Source organism: Trachurus japonicus, chromosome 19 (assembly GCF_045865225.1).
Source record: "Trachurus japonicus isolate A0001 chromosome 19, Traja_1.0".
NCBI lineage: Eukaryota > Metazoa > Chordata > Actinopteri > Carangiformes > Carangidae > Trachurus > Trachurus japonicus.
In genome coordinates, this window is record NC_140925.1 from 21,676,496 (window position 1) to 21,693,165 (window position 16,670).

Genomic DNA, 16,670 nt, shown 5'->3' on the forward strand with positions numbered 1-16,670 from the left:
TACCATGCACTGAGTCCACAACAAATTTCCCCTGTGGGACATTAAAGTTTATTCTATTCTATTCTATTATTCTATTCTACAGTAGCCTACATCGCATTCACCCATTCACATACATTATAATATATTTTGAGAAGAACAAGGCAGTACAGCTGTGTAATGTTAACCACATCTCAGGGAGTCTTTTGCACTCCTGTTTCATCATTTACCACAAATATTTCTGTTCTATATATAGGCTATATCAGACGGAAAAACAACAAGTCATTCACCACTGAACAATCATAATGGCCTCAAACCACTGATGATGACCAGACATCATAAGATAGGTAAAGATCCCCCCCACCATACCCACACCCACACACACACCCTAACACAAAATAACTGGATTTCAAAAAAGGAGCATTTTCTCGAAAGCATTAAAGTCCTTTCATTTTCAATTCCACACTTTAAGAAATGTCTAAATAGCTGACTGACGGAATATCTGTTTCTCCTCTCTTTGTGGGCAACACTACTGAAGGGATTGTAGTTCTCAGAGTGAAACTTTTGAATAGGGTCATACTGGGTGCTGAATCAGAAAATTGTTTCATACATTCAAATCTATCTATCTATCTATCTATCTATCTATCTATCTATCTATCTATCTATCTATCTATCTATCTATCTATCTATCTATCTATCTATCTATCTATCTATCTATCCATCCATCCATCCATCCATATGAAAATAATGATGATGAGAAAAGAAAGCAAACTGATGTCCACTATTCGATGCCAGATTGGACCATATAGTTCTTGATCATACAGCAAGTTGCCCTACCAGATGAGCTATACACTGATACACTGCCCCTTACCTCTTGTGTCTGAATGGCTGCATCTTCAAGCGACCACCTAGGTTGTGGCATTTGCCCATATTGCCCTGGTCAGTTCGTTCTTGATTACAGGGAAATATGACACTACTAGTAATGACACTACATAGTATGAGTAAACCTAACGCGGGAAATCCCTGAGAATGGCCCTGGTCTAGGCCTATATATATTTGAGTCTGTATAATTCATGAATAGTGCTCCCTCGAGGTCAAGGCTTTAAGACATTCCCTTAGAGAGGCCATGAGAATGCTGATTGGTGAGTAGTGAGGTAATGCTTGTAAAACGCAGCTTTCCTCCCTCTGGCTGATCATCTCCAGAGACTTCTCAGAGAAACACAGACACAGAGAGAGAGAGAGAGAGAGGGAAGCTTCAAGGAAACACTGAGGTGCTGTGGAGGATGTCAAACAATAATTTCAAGGCATGGGGGGGCTGGTTTTAAGGAATAGCTCACAAGTTTACATCTGTTGCGTACATCTGCTCAAAGTGTTACACTCGCTATGTTTAACTACTGCAGTTACTTTTAGGTCTCACATTACGGTGACTATTCTCAACTCACGCAGTGATCTAGCCTGGAGGGGGGCATGCTGAAAGCCGCAGCGCAGGGGGATCAGCTGAGGAGAGAGCAAGGCTTTGTTCTGCCTGCCCTCTGCCTCTCTCTCTGCCTCTCCCTCTGTTGCACACACACTCGCACATTGTACTGGGAGACTGTTTGGATGCCACGGCGCTAACGTCTTTGCTTTTTCTCCAATTTTACAGTTCTCGCCATTTACTTCTACATGGCCACCGTCGCCCGCAGCGCACCTCTGCCCGAGAGGAGCGCACTTGTTGAGGATCCGCAGTTCCAGGAGATGGTGGAGAGGAGCCGCAGCTTAGTGGACAGAATCCTGCTTTCTATCCCCGACACGCACAAATCTTGCATCCACACAGAGGTGAGACACGCACACACACACACACACAAAAGCAGACAGACATGTCCTGGCGGCGCACCGTGGATGAAAACCACATGGAGGGCTGCTGCGTGATTCAGCCTTTAGGTCTGTGAATGGTGCTGATGGGCCCATGATAGAGCGGCTGCCTCCATTCACCGCTCTGAAGGGCTCTTTAATGAGTCTGATCGGTCCATTTAATATCATCGATTAGCTACGCAGCAAATCACTTAATCTGTAAAGTTATTGATTAGCTAATGTGATTATTATTAGTCAGCAGCTGCAGTATAGTCACAGTGCTGGACCAGTATCAGAGTTGGTGAAACCAGTGAACTGCAGCATTACACTCTTAAATCTGTGGATTTAGATTGAGAATTAAGCCTGCCAATCTTTGCATACTTTTATGTTTTCTACACAGTACATTTTACCCATTTATTCCAAGTACTGTGCTTCAATCAGGTACTTGAATTTCTCTAGAGTATGTCCATTTAATGCTGTATTACATCTGTATAATATATATATATAAACATAAAGTTACTGATGATACATAAGCTTGACTTATACATTCAGTTGACAAGTGTGATTCTACTTCGCTACACTGACACTTAACCTGATGATAATTTACAACACCTGTTTTTTCATGAGAAATTTAGCATTTTTCATATAAGTTAGTCCACATGCTTATGAAGGTAATTTGTGTTTGCTGCTGCGTGTCAAGATGTAATCTATCCATAACATCTTTGTTATCTCTTCACTGCAGACCCTGCAGCTGAATTCCTCAGAAAATGCAAAGTTTGAGTTGATGGCATCAAAGATCGGCATCCCCCCTGCCCCTGTACTCAGAGTTGTGTCAGAAAATGTCACTCTGGTAAGCATCCATCTTCCAGTGGCTTTGAATTTAATGAGGGTAAAAAAAGTGGATAGCTTCACTCATTTGTTGTTGTTTTTTCTCTTTCAGCAAACCAGTTTGACCCAGCTGTCAGAGGGTCTTCAGCTGCACCGGGCCTTACTCAGCGCCGTGTCTGAGCGGCTGGAGAACACAGACAAAGTGATCGGTCTAATGGCTGAAATCAGAGACCTCACCATTCAGATCAATAAGGTAGGAGCATGTCTCATCTGTCTGTCTTGACCAAAAAAAAAAAGTTGAACTTTTATCACCTTCATAACATCTTCCCATATTCCTTGCAGATGCTAAAAATGGTGCAGAAAGAGGCTGTGGCGCAGTCGACCCCAACTCCTGTGGCATTACGTCTGCTGGGGGAGTATGACGTGCAGGTGGCAGCACACCTGACTCTGGTGCAGCTCCAGGCCTTCGGACAGGACGCAGTCCGCTGCCTCAGGAGTCTGGAGCAGAGCAACGAAGACGAGCCAGAAATCTGACCAGCAGATGCCATTATTTGAAACTTGGACTTGAACTGCCATTTTTATCATGGCCTTTATTTATTAATCTGTTCAGATATTATTTATTGTTGTCGTATGTCTATTTATATATTTATGTTTTAGCTTTTTTTAAATTAATATTTATTTTTGTTGTTATAAAGAAGCATTGTATTGTTCAGTTCTCTTTTGGGTTTTAACGCTGGCCTGCTGCATTCACTTTGTTTACATTATGTAATAACTGAAAATGCAAATCTCAAATTACAAATCAGAAAACCCGTTATTCACTTGAAATACTATATTTAGTAATGTAATGTATAGAAGGACAGTAAGTTTTGGAAACACTTATGAACTATCAGCCGTTAAAACCCATTTTAGGAGATTTGAGAAACATTACGTGGTTATTTTTCTGTAAATATGTCTGGAACTAATGGAACTAATTATTATTTTTGACAAAGGATTTATTTTCAGATGTTTTAATAAAAAAATATAAACAAGTACATTTCCTTGCAAAGGGACTTCTTCCTTATTGTCAGTGACTATTACTGTAACATCAGCCACTAGGTCATGCTGATGTATGCTGTCTCATGAATGAAATTAGATATAAAATTCCAGATAAGTTAATATTGTAACAGGGAAGTGCAACAAAAAGTGAAATAGATACTCCTGTGTCATTACTTTTGACAGACAGATTTCCTTGAGGAAGTGTGCCAAGTGGTCAGAGGGTGCCTCAACACCACGAGCTTCTACCGGTCAGAGGATGGGCTGAACTTCCTTGTGCGTAGTGTCATGTGGTAACCTTGCTATGCATGTGACCGACCTAGTGATTCAGTTTGTGATCATAGTGATGTGACGGGATGTTACTGTAATCTCCGAAAGTGATGTGATCAGAATATTGCAGGATAAATAACCACAATGAAACTCATTTTGCGTAGGTAAATATTGGAAACCAGGAACAGAAACAAACTTCATCAAGGGTTTAAGTCTAAATCTTATTTACACATTTCTTCAAGTGTGAAAAGGAACACAGTAAAAAACAGTAGAAAAAGAGTGTTTACAGATACATGATTAAAGACATGGTTTTTTTTCCAACAACTAATCCCTTTATGCAGATTATCCTGCCAGGTGTAGAGCAATGTGCATTTACCTCTCTGCTGTACTTTACCCTGTCAGACAGTACTGGGCCAACGGGATGTTAATTTGGTACTGGCATAAATTTAAACCCACAGTTTACAAGGCAGATATGGCTTTGGCAGCTACTCTCCTCCCCAGCGGCAGAGTCAGGTCAGTGATGGCCAGGACGACTTTAGGTTTGGCCAGAGCAGGCAGCTTCACAAGCTCAGACACCTGGGTGCACAAAAAGACCAGGAACCATTAGTTTTCAGAGTTACTGTTAGAGAAAACACTGATAACATGTTGCTTAAGGCATGAAGAAATCAAGTCCGGTTTCATTTACGTGCATGTTCTGACCCTTGCTCTAGTTTTATGGGGGTTCTTTGCTGAGACACTGTTTGACTATGTAGACAGGCTCCGACTAAGGCTTTAGTCACACAAACAAGTTAAACACCAAGGTTGAATTTCAACAACTCTGAGCCAAGTTTTTTATTTTTTACAAATGTTTAACCTGAACACCCACTCAACACAACCCTTGGGATCCTTTCTCACTCTATGATTCATCACTCTCTTTTATCACTATCACCCAAAATCATTAACCCTTTAAAGGGATCGTTCACTTTTTTTTGAAGTGGGGTTGTATGCGGTACAAATGGCTCCTAAGTATAATATCTGCAGTAGATGGCTCTCTGCCGGCTCTCTGCATATCTTCGCTGCCTACGAGAAGTCCCATCTCAAAATAATACACCAGTTTAAGTGTAACATATGTAATTTTTTTTTAATGGTGCATCAACTAAACAAATGACTCAGTATTCCTTAGGGCTGACCCAAAAAAATCGAAGTTTGAAGCTGCGTTCGTTGCCATGGTAATCGATCATAAAGTCCGTGATCAATTGTTTTTTTTTTCTTCCTTTTTCCCTTTTTGACACAGTTCTCATCGGCAATTGTTACATTAAAATGAGTAGGCGACTTGGCATCCAGGAAACCTGCCTGATTTTGGAGATATGCAGTGTGTGTTTGCCATTACTTTCATTATTTCCGCTACAACCCCCCCCCGTCTGACGTTACGATCGTGCATCCCCCCGGCCGTCCAAGCTTCGATTAAAATCGATTTTATGTCCACGAAGCTTCGATTATCAAAATATGATAATCGGGTCAGCCCTAGTATTCCTCCATGCTGGCAGGCTGCGCGATGCGCTGTATCGCTCTGTCTATCAGTTGTTTGGCATGGCTAACTGGGGGAGAGCAGAGAGCTGTCTACTGCAGATATTATGCTTAGGGGGCATTTGTACCTCTTACAACCCCACTTTAAAAAAACCGAACCATCCCTTTAACTTAAGGAGGATGAGAAAAGCCTTCCAAGTAATGTCTGATCTAACAGTCACTCCTCTCCTCCCATCATAACTCACCATTGTGAAGGGCATGAACTGAAGGATGCTCCCGCGACTCCCCTGCTCCAGGCATTCAACACATTCCTCCATGAAACTCTGTACAAATTGGGTGTGAGGGCCAGCCATCTTGGAGCTCAGGATGGAGGAAATGAGGAGGAAAAGGTTGGCTAGGGAGAAGAGAAAGAGCATCGTCATGGTTATCAAGGAATGGCACTTTTTTTGGGGGGTCTTCCTGAGGTCATGGACAGAAATTGTGGAGATTTGTAACTGAAATCTTAAAGAACCACCATTCAGCAAAATATTGTTTGAATTCCATTAAATATTACATAATCTTTTTTTTTTTTTTTTTTAAATCCAAGTTTCATTTCGTAAGGAAAGCTTCAAAAAAATGCAACTCATCAAAAGCCCAACGGATATCCTGCAGTCACAGCCGTGCAACGTCAGTTTCTGCAGAATTCTGCCTGAAATGTATGAGATAGGCGTTGGGACTTGGCACCTACATAGATTCAACACTCTTTGGCACAGATTTTGCAAACCTGTCTAAATATACTTGGGGGAAGTAAAACTATTCTGGCAAAAGATGTTTCCACTGAGTTTGGGGTTTGACTGTGTTAAACAACATGGCGAGCCAAACTCTGTTGATCTGTTGGGATTCCAATGGATTCGCAGAACCAGATTTATTTGTTCTTTGGCCATCTGAGTCCCGTTTGGAGGCATCTGCAATCGTTAGATTTTCTCACACATCTAGTCAAGATTCTCCTTCAATTTGTCATCTGTTAATATATATTATTCATTCTTTTTCTTTTGAAAGATGATTTGTTGGCCCTATTGCTTTTATTTGTTAGTCATCAGTAAAGATGTAGAGGACAGGACACATGAGAGAAAGGATTTTACACTATGTAGTATATAGGTTACACTAATAACCACATTCAGGATACTGCACTAATGTCATGTCCTGCAACCATGAATCATCTGACCTCCAGAGCACTCAATATTTACTTAATACTTAAAGTAGTAGTGGGAATATGAAGTAGACAGGAGAGCGTTCAATTCTCCTATTTTATAGATAAAGGTCTCACCCAGGACTCGGTTCAGAGGGTCCCTCATGTTCACGGTGTGCAGCTGGGAGGCTGAGAGGGAACTGCTCATGGATCTGTCTCCTATGATGAAACGGGACATAAAAGGCATGTGAGGTTTTGTTTTCATTTCATTTGGTCATTTGAGAAACAAAACACAAAAAAACAAAACAAAACAAAAAAAAACACAGAATGTCAACAGGGAAGTTGAATTTTTCCGCTTTGTGCTCGTGGTCGACAGTAAAAACTTCCGTCCCCTGTCATCTTACATAATCCACTGTTCCCAAAATAACCCTGTTAGACACATTCCAACTTCTTTTAAAGATGAAGGGCAGATTTTTCTATGTATCTATCTACTCAAAACAAACGCAACTCTCTCAGAATAATTTGACTCATTTGGAATTATTTTGAGCAGCTGTAAATCTAAATGAAATCATGTAGATGGGTTTTTACCAATGGCAAAGGTGCATGCAACATGCTGACTACTTTTAAAACCCTCTGTGGGGATTTCCCCATTTAGTTGATGAACCTAATGCTTAGCATGACAGGATGAAAAAAGTAAATGGGAAACACAATACTCTACCTCTGTTGCTATATAGGTCTAGGAGTTTAATATTAAACTGTCATAATAGACTGCAGTGCTCAAGTTGGAACGTGCGGATGGGCAAGAAGCAGATGATTATAGTTTTGTTCTTTTCTGTTTATAGTCTACTTGCCAACAATGAGTACCCGGAAATGTTGAGTACCCCAAAGTTTTATGTTAGAAATAGATAGTATGGGTCCCCAGTATTCAGAAACTGCCGGATGCTAACTTATATATATTGGGCAATTAGCATAATTGACATAATTAGCAAAAATTAGCATAATTGCCTATATGGGCAATATTTCAACAAAATTGACTTGGCTGATCTGGGCAATATTAGTGTGGTTTTAGGGGTTATTGATGATGCTGAATCCATTTCTGACATTTTCAAAATTCAAAATGGCTGTCTAAACCGATGACCAGATTTTGAAATCCATCAAAATCGGCCCACTGGCGGTTAAAATCTGGTCACTTCCGGTTTAGACAGCCATTTTGAATTTTGAAAATGTCAGAAATGGATTCAGCATCATCAATATCCCCTAAAACCACTCCAATATTGCCCAGATCAGCCAAGTCAATTTTGTTGAAATATTGCCCATATAGGCAATTATGCTAATTTATGCTAATTATGTCTGTTATGCTAATTGCCCAATATATATAAGTTAGCATCCGGCAGTTTCTGAATACTGGGGACCCATACTATCTATTTCTAACATAAAACTTTGGGGTACTCAACATTTCCGGGTTCACAATGGGGCCCTATGGGCTGGCAAGTAGACTATTAGCTGAAGTTGCTTACAAGAAGCAACTTGCTGATACATCTGGCATTTCCATAATCCCCAGCTCAGACTGAGACTAACAACAGAGCGTTTGCAAGTTTGATAATACAACAGTGTATTAAAAACCAGACAATAGACTGACCTGGACTGGAGAGGGCCACAGGTTCATCCTCATTGGAGCTGAGCAGGCGCATGAGTTTAGATGGTTGAGTATCATCCAAGGGAAAGAGGCTGTTGTAGTCCTGAGGCCAGAAATATATTATTTCAGACAACACCGTATTAGAGCTCCTTGATATAGTAATCCTTGCTTTATCATGCTGAAAATTGTATTTCCACTTATTAAATAATAACATGCCCTTATGACAGTTTTACCTCAATGTCTTCTCGCTGCCTTTTGCGTTGACGTGCTGAAAACGAGCCTTTGTGGTGAGAGGAGTAAGAGCTGAGTGCACACCACACAGACAGCCTGAGGGGTCATCCAAAGAGTAAAGTTAACACCCGATCCCAAAATAAACAACAAAACCGCTGCCAGCATCAAAGTATCAAGCTTCTCTTACTTGGCCAGTGCTTTTCCAGGTGGGTCTGCCAGGCTGTGCCAGTGAGCAGAGTCTGTGAGCAGGTTGGGCAGTATGGTGCCCAGCAGGGTGAGGGTGATCTGCTGCGTGTCCAGACAGAAAATGCTGTAGAGTAACTCCACCACTCGATTGGCCCACTCCTGTCGAGTCTCCTTCAGCAGCTCCTGAAATAACACGTGGTGCACCCATTAGTGGTTTTTTTTTTTTGAGTGTTAACTGTTGTCCTTGATATTGATCCTTAAAGTGATAGTCCAACATTTTTGCAAATTGGCCCATTGCCATAATCCCTATAGTTTTAGGAGTAGGTTTGTTACCTTTAATTGTCGGTGCAAGCTATTTTTAGAGCGACAGAGCAGAGCCGCGTGATTTTGCATGAATTTCCCTCTAAAACAACTCTGTCTCGTAACGTTCCGTTATTATCTCATAGCGTGGTGAATGTGCAGGTCACAACTTGTCCACCAGAGCGTTTTGGAGTTGTTGGATTGTGTATTTGATGAGTTTGATGAGGGAAACCAAGAAATCCCATTAGCCTCCATAGCGTAGCTCTGAGCAGCTCGCAGCTCTGCTCTGTCATTCTAAAAAATAGCTTGCACCGACAATTAAAGTTAACAAACCTACTATAGGGATTAGGGACATAGGGAGACTATAGGGATTATGGCAAAGGGCCAATTTGCCAAGATGTTGAATTACCCCTTTAAGCTATCAGCATTTGTACTTCATCTTCATACCTTGACTAAATTGTTAGTGAACCAGAAAACTCCTCCCATGTTGAGAAGACTCTCAAACAGATGAAGGGCACGGCTGTCCACCCAGCCTTTGCGCAGCACTACCTGGAACTGCTTGCTGAGGGCTGTGTGGATCGGCTCTTTGGCGGGCAGCAGGTTGCGGTAGGGAATCGGCTCCTGGCCCTCCACCGGGGGACGCAGAGTCGCCCCCGTTTGTTGGAAGACATCGGCACACATGTGCTCCATGATGGAACTCATAATGATCACGCTGGTGAGAGTGTGGGGACAGGGTGTAACTGTTAATCCACGTGATAACGGCCCGTGTAGGAGACTAGTTGAACATGCTGTCAGGGTCAGGAAAGTGTGTTTCTGTTGTTTGTACCGTTCGTTGTAAAACTGCAGTGTGTTCTCCCCGTACAGTGGAGTCACAAGCTGTCTTATCATGGTCTGGGGTTTCTCCCTCTCGTCCCTCCCCAGCATCCTGACATGAGCCACCAGCCAGGCCACGGCACAGATGGCCATGCTGCACACCTTCCCCTTGATGTTGTCTGTGATCTTCTACAGTCAAGAGAGAGTGGAGAAGAAGAGGAAACAATGACGACAGACTCTGACTAAAATGGGATCAGTGTAACTTGGGAGAAAGGAGAAGTTGGACACATCTTTATGACCCTGGGACGTCACGCCTGTTGCAATGACCAGTTTCCACGGAGTATGTAATACTCACTAGAAAGATGAGTCAAACCATCAAAGTATGACAAAATTCTTGGATATTTTCATGTCTAATAGATAGGGTGGTGGTCACTGGTTCTGCATAAACTTCAAACATCTAGGAAAATCCCACAATAATAATATTCCAATCACAAGAGGATGGACAGACCTGAACAGCCTCCACAGAAAGGACACCATTTTCCCACGCGTTGAGAACTTCCAAGATTGCAGCTGGGGTGCTGAGGCAAATTTCGTGCCACTTCACCTGACTGTCACAACAGAAGACGGCATCAGAGGAACTTCCATATTAAGAGCATGACTTGCTAAATTTCCACTTCATAAACACAAATGTCTGATGCTGTCACGTATGGACAGGAACTGTCAGATATGGTGAAAAGAAAAAGAATGGTGCAATTACAATTTATTTACTGTGAATTATTTCTTGACTGATTTTTTTTTTTTTGTAAGTACTTTAAGCAGTTAAAGGGACAAATTAAGTGTTTTAGGAATATGATTGATTGATTGATTGATTGATCGATATGATGGGGGGACAAAACACACACACAAACATTCTTTAACTGATACTGGTGCGCAACTCACACTAGTTTCATCTCTGACGAGTTGTTCAGCAGGGTCACCAGGCTCTCCACTTTGCCAGGCTCGGGTCTGAAGCAAGGGTGGTCTGGATTCAGAGTCTTGCCCTCTTCAGGCATACACGTCTGCAGCCACGTCTCGAAGAAGGGCGTCTCCCCTGAGGGGCTGGGGTCTGATAGGATCACCTGGAGGCAGGAAACACAGGGAAGTCATACTGTGTGTAAAGGACAATAAACCAAAACGGAAAGAGGACACAAAGATGCTACAGACAATATGTGGTCAATGCACAACTCTCTCTGGACATCTTGTGGCCTAACCCTGGAAGAGCAGGGCTGATCATCAACACACTCTGTCTGATTAGCTGCTAATGCCATAAACTAACCTCTGAACCGTATGTCTGCACCACATGGCAGAGCATGAGGAAGGAGATGTCGAAGAGCAGGGCCCGTACTGACGCAGACTTGGCTGAGAGAGAGACATAGGAAGGAAAAAATCCAAAGTGTTGGTGTCTCATTAAAGAAGAAGTTGGTCAGCAAAGAAAGAAATTCCCACATCGGAACATGTCATTCTTGTTTTTTTTAAACTCACATCCTTCGCCGCTGATGTGCTTGGGAAACTCATTAAGCCTAGAACAAGACAGAGAAAAAAAAAATCAAAAGATGCTAACCCTCCTCCTAAAAGTCCATTTCTTAGGCCAACTGGAGTTTCCAACGAGGCACAGACAGCAGTGATAATAAGCTGTCAACCTTTCAAATATGGTTGTCAATCGGTATGCAAGTCATTACTCACTTGATGAACTTTCGTGCAAAGGATTTAAGTTTCCCAGTGGCTGCTGCCGCTGCCAGGAGGAGATCAAGGCTCTTGCCCGACAACATGTGTCCCAGCACTCCTAGAAGGCCCTCGGGGGACTTGGAGTGGTCTGCATCTACTGTCTAATGAACACGAAGGGAAGACATATGTTCTTTGAGCAAAGGCGTATGTCATCTTTGAGAACCATTTTACCAGCTGTCTTAGCATAGATATATTTAATTTTCTTGTCACTGGTTCCCCTGAAGATACAGTTCTTTCAATTTTTTTTATTATGATCTAAGAGATTGTCATTCACTCACTTTTGCAGGTACTTAAATTAAATAACATTTCAGGTTCAATTCTCTGAGCATTTGTATACTCCTATCCCGAATAAAACTAATCAGACTGTGAATTTCTGGCTTTACATGAGTACTGTAAGGATACCCAGCAAAACTGTGGTGCTCTACCTTGAGGATGTTGGTGACAGTCGGCTCAGCTCTTAGAATGAGACCTGGGTTAGGCTGGATATTAGCATTTTCTGCAGTCTTTAACCTTGGGGCGAACTCCCTGTCCTCGGCCCTGAATCAAATGTGCAAGGGGAGAGGGAGGGAGAGAGAGAGGGAGAGAGAGAGAGAGAGAGAGAGAGAGAAATAGAAATAAACAAAGAAATAGAAATAGACAAAGAAATAGAAATAGACAAAGAAATAGAGAAGAATAGAGAAATAGACAAAGAAAAGAAAAAGGGAGGCCAAGTGCAAGGGTAGGGAGGGAAACGGTGTAAGGGATACTGTATGAGTATGGTGAAAAAAAATTCACCCATCACATTAACCATAGTTGTATAAAACGAAAAAACAAACAAAAAAACAAAACAAAAACGGGGGTCTCTGGTACATTCATTCTCCAAAACATTTTTCAGAAATGTTCAGGATTGCATGTGTTCGTTCTGAGATGGGACCTCGTACCGTTTAGAAGTGAGGTTGGATGTATTTGCATCTGACAGCAGACCAAGCTTGTTACACTCCTGTAGGAGCATGCCGAGGCAGTCGCAACTATGTAAAGAAGCACAAGAGGCGTCATTAAAAACCATAAGCATTGTGGTTTTCTCTTCATGAGTGTTTGACTGAAAGGACAGGCAGCAAGATTTATGGTGCACTTACTTGCATCTCTGGTCTGCTTTGTCCAGTAGTGGAGTGAGTTTGAGTAAGTATTGAAATGCAATATTCACATCATCCATGAAATCCTGGAAAACATGGTTGCCAACTTTAGAAGAAGCAGTGAATGACCACATTACAGGTTAAAGCTGAGTGATTAGCAATCGTATTTGGCAACAATGGTATCAATGGTCAAAACTTCTATCATCCCCATTCAGCAAATTATAATACTAATAGTAGTGGTCACAGAGCAAATTAAAGATATGTACCTCCTCTTTGCTGTTTTCAAACTTCGAAAAATGTCACCAATGACAAGAGACTTTTGCTAATCACATGTATTTTCAAAGAGAGAGTGTGTGTATCCCACTTAGCTGTTTTGTGTGTGTATTTGGCTGGCGATGGATATGTGTCAATATCAGTGGGGTGTTTCTGAGATGAAGAGGGCTTTCTGTACATTTCATGGGCAGGTAACAAGCTACTACCCACGTCTTCCTGATTGTGTTGGCAGATTTTGTGATGGCTATGGCTCTGTATGCTCATGTTGCATGTGTGTATAAAGTGTGTGTATGTGCTTATCAGAGGAGAATGGTGTTTTCTTTCTTCTTCTGTATTAACAGATTACAGACTAATCAAGTTTTAAATACATAACCAACAAATATTGCTATGTTAGAACTATATCTGCTTGGCAGTATTACATGTGTGTGTTCATGTGTTACAAAGACATACCTGACCCTTGTCACTTTGAGGATACTTCTTTAGTCGCAGTAAAACTTGTGGAATCTAGAATAAAAAAGCAAGGAACTGATTTATTGTCGCAGGTTTTGTTAATGTCATTCTGACCAGGGACGAGGCATAATCACACCACACATAATGAAATTATTTCACCATACACACAGAATTGGAGAATAACATAATGAAGTATATCTACTATTAAAAGGAAAACAATATTGACAATACTGTGAATGAAAAAGTGGATAATTAATTCAAAGTCAAATGTCAACCAAACCCCAAGGACAGAAGGCACAGAGAAATAGATGAAAAGCAGATGGAATGTCCAGTTGTTATCTGTGAAATTGATCTTTTACCTTGAGGAATGTGAAGGCAGTCCATTTGAGCTCCTCTGTGCCCTCTGGTGACTCAATGAGACCGGTGAAGCAAGCCTTCCAGATCTCCAGGACAAAAAGAGCAGCAGGAATTTGCTGTGGACGACAAACAATTTGAGAAGACTGCTGCAAAATGAAAGTGAAATATACGGAACGCCTGAGCGCAGCCTTTCATTTAGCCAGTGTACCACTGAAACAAGTATACACTGTGTATTAAAACTTTATTTAAAGGGACAACGAGGAGTTTTGGAAAAGCGAAGCGTTTTCACACTACATTTATGAGCCTCCGCGCGCACCGTAAAATTCTTTGACCGGCGCAAGACAGACTCATGTTTTCATTCATCAAGAATTAAAGTCAGAGGTTCAAAGAGGTTCACATACCGTCGTAGTTCCGACCATAAACGGCGATTCGGCGGCGTTATTCTCATGACTCGCCACGAAGGAAACGCTGGTCGGCTCGACCAGCATTTCCGCCACCACTAATATTAACAAAATAACGATAGAGACAGAACGATATATTTATCGAAAATGGAGCCATTAACAAGTGTGGGTAGCGGAGATTCATCCACATTAACGTGAGACTTTTTTATAACCGAATAGAAACTCCTCGTTGTCCCTTTAAAGTGGTTTTAATGACATGTATCCTCGATTGTAAGTTACTTCCCAAGCATTATATGACTTCTGAAGCACTTTCTCATCACTGCCAGTTTGATATGCCATCATGAAAAGCTGTCACTGACAGATTTAACATTTCATTTTTCATTCCTTTCATTCACCTGCATTCTCTTGATCATCATCAGCTGCTCCACTAGTGGCTGTGTCTCTCCTGTCAAATTCATGGTTCCTTCCAGCATGATGAAGGCATGGACCGATGGGAAGGAGGCATGGAGTGGAGGGTCAGACTGGACTGACAGCATGACAGGAATACTGAAGAGAGAGTGAAGAGTTGATTTTAATGATATTTGATGGGAGTGCATGGCAAAGTTAGATAGCCCTGTGTATCCACTAATTAGAGATGGGATAGGATTTTTTTTTTTTACCCTTTTACTAGTGACAAGGTCTCCTCTAGTTTCGTTCTCAGTGTCTGGTTAGGTACACAGCTGAGGCCATCTGTCACTTTGAGCATTGCCTGCTCTACACTGCTCCAGGATCCTGTGGAAGAAAAGCATCAGGATCACGGTTTGCTTTTATGAAGATTTGGATCATCAAAATCTGTACCCTATTGCAGTGTCCTTAATCCTATGTACACACACAGACACAAACACACAATCCTAGCACCTTGTTCCTCTAGCCGGGCTATATGGACCAGGGCCCTGTTCTTGGTGCTGCTCATCAGACTGTGAAGCCTCTCCTGGCAGGCTTTCAGGCTGGCCTCTGTGCTGGCTGATGGGCCCAGTTCTCTCAGCCTCTCACAGTACCAGGCACAGCCCTGCAGCAGCCACACCACCACTCCCAGCAGAGCCCGACACAGCCCAATGCACTCCTCTGCCTTCCCGTGACAGCTTCAGAGTCAGAAATAAGAGACAGACAATTAAAATATGAATTGTTAATGTTTAACAGAAATGTATATGTTCTTAAAATATTATGAATTTATGAAAAAAATAAAAATTGGTAAAATTCAAATGGTAAATTTAAAGGTCCAACTAGTGTAGTTTATGGTTAAATACTCTTTAATTCATGACTTTATCTAAAAACAACAGACAGACTCAACAGAAACACATGTGTTTTTTTCATTTCATACAAGATATCCAATCGGTGTGGATAACTTCACATACCTGAGACGATGGCAGAACATGTCCATTATCTCCAATAGTGACTTGACACATAGCTCTCGAGAAAAATCTTCAAACTGAAAGAAAACACACATTTAAAAAAAAAATTCTTACATTTAACAGTAAAGTGCATGTTACCATAATAACTTACATAAAGCATACATTACCTTGCTTATGGCCATAAGTACACTGGAATAAGACACCATCTAGAAAGAGGGACGTTTCATTAATAGATTGCAAAATATAATATAGTTACTGTTTGACAACACTCTTCAGTGAGACTTGTGTCTATTTTACCTGGGAACTTATAGCATATTTGAGGTAGGACAAAATAAGGGGGTTGGGAGAGGGGCCAATCATCGCCTGCTCCATCAGGGCCTCTGGAATACACAAACAATATTTAGGGCCACAATACAAATGGCAGTAAAGACAACTGTCGAATAGTTAGAATGACACATGTTTTCTTTCGGCTAACCTGCAAGGTTTAGGTAGTCCCATGTTGCTCCCTTGGGAAAGTTCTTCTTGATGTTAATAGCCCACTGATAATCACTCCAGCGCTCCTTCCATGCCTGCAGAATGGCTTGCTTCAGATTGACCACCTTCATCCTGCTAGGAACGGCCATACATTTATTAATATAACAGGAATAATTTAAAATGTCCAACATACAGCCGTTAATGCTATCTCGTCGTAACTTTTACATGCTTTTACACATTGCTCCTTCCAGCATCATTTACGCTACATTAATTCAGAAGACGTTAGCTGTTAGCTGCCGTTGTCATTCGCCAGGGGATTCAAATGAAACTTACTGCTTGCGGCAAAAACACGCAAATGCCACCGCAAAGGAGGCGACACCCTGTCACACTGTAATATTACAAAATTGATGCTTATCTTACCTTTCCAGTTTTTCAAAACATAAGAGATATTTATTTGTAGCTATTCCGCTTCACAATGCACGGTACGTCATTTTCGATTCGAAAGACGTGATCGTTCATTGGTTCATCTCCGACCCGTGTCAGTATTCCTTACGGTGATTGGCTGGAGGGAGGACCTCTCGCTCAACGGTTAACGGCAGCGTGATGACCGGGCGGCGTCACAAGATGGCGCCGTTTTCAAAGAGGCCAAGCTCGACGTTGGATGGAAAACCA

At 41.7% G+C, this 16,670-nt stretch overlaps 2 protein-coding genes across 4 annotated transcripts; one reads left to right on the forward strand and one right to left on the reverse strand.

Annotated features, from left to right (window-relative positions):
- The first annotated feature begins 1,607 nt into the window (after positions 1 to 1,607).
- Positions 1,608 to 3,214, forward strand: csf3a (colony stimulating factor 3 (granulocyte) a). Its single transcript, XM_085762318.1, has 4 exons — positions 1,608 to 1,791; positions 2,549 to 2,656; positions 2,747 to 2,887; positions 2,977 to 3,214. Exons 1-4 carry the CDS (start codon positions 1,639 to 1,641, stop codon positions 3,166 to 3,168), a joined length of 594 nt encoding a protein of 197 aa, XP_085618444.1. The 5' UTR covers positions 1,608 to 1,638; the 3' UTR covers positions 3,169 to 3,214.
- An 862-nt stretch (positions 3,215 to 4,076) lies between these two features.
- med24 (mediator complex subunit 24) lies at positions 4,077 to 16,555 on the reverse strand. 3 transcript variants are annotated; one of them, XM_085762316.1, is made up of 26 exons: positions 16,419 to 16,555; positions 16,000 to 16,130; positions 15,822 to 15,904; positions 15,692 to 15,730; positions 15,528 to 15,601; positions 15,031 to 15,254; positions 14,793 to 14,904; positions 14,529 to 14,679; positions 13,735 to 13,848; positions 13,376 to 13,429; positions 12,656 to 12,738; positions 12,461 to 12,547; positions 11,966 to 12,065; positions 11,499 to 11,641; positions 11,298 to 11,335; positions 11,092 to 11,174; positions 10,716 to 10,894; positions 10,285 to 10,384; positions 9,790 to 9,965; positions 9,411 to 9,675; positions 8,665 to 8,846; positions 8,480 to 8,573; positions 8,250 to 8,349; positions 6,749 to 6,829; positions 5,688 to 5,836; positions 4,077 to 4,512 (listed from the first exon to the last, which is right to left on the reverse strand). In XM_085762316.1, exons 2-26 carry the CDS (start codon positions 16,127 to 16,129, stop codon positions 4,396 to 4,398), a joined length of 2,958 nt encoding a protein of 985 aa, XP_085618442.1. In that variant the 5' UTR covers position 16,130; positions 16,419 to 16,555; the 3' UTR covers positions 4,077 to 4,395. The 3 variants fall into 3 exon arrangements, with proteins under 3 accessions (XP_085618442.1, XP_085618439.1, XP_085618441.1); XM_085762313.1 differs by having other exon boundaries at positions 11,966 to 12,077; XM_085762315.1 differs by having other exon boundaries at positions 11,966 to 12,077; positions 16,000 to 16,133; positions 16,419 to 16,473.
- Positions 16,556 to 16,670: the final 115 nt, after the last annotated feature.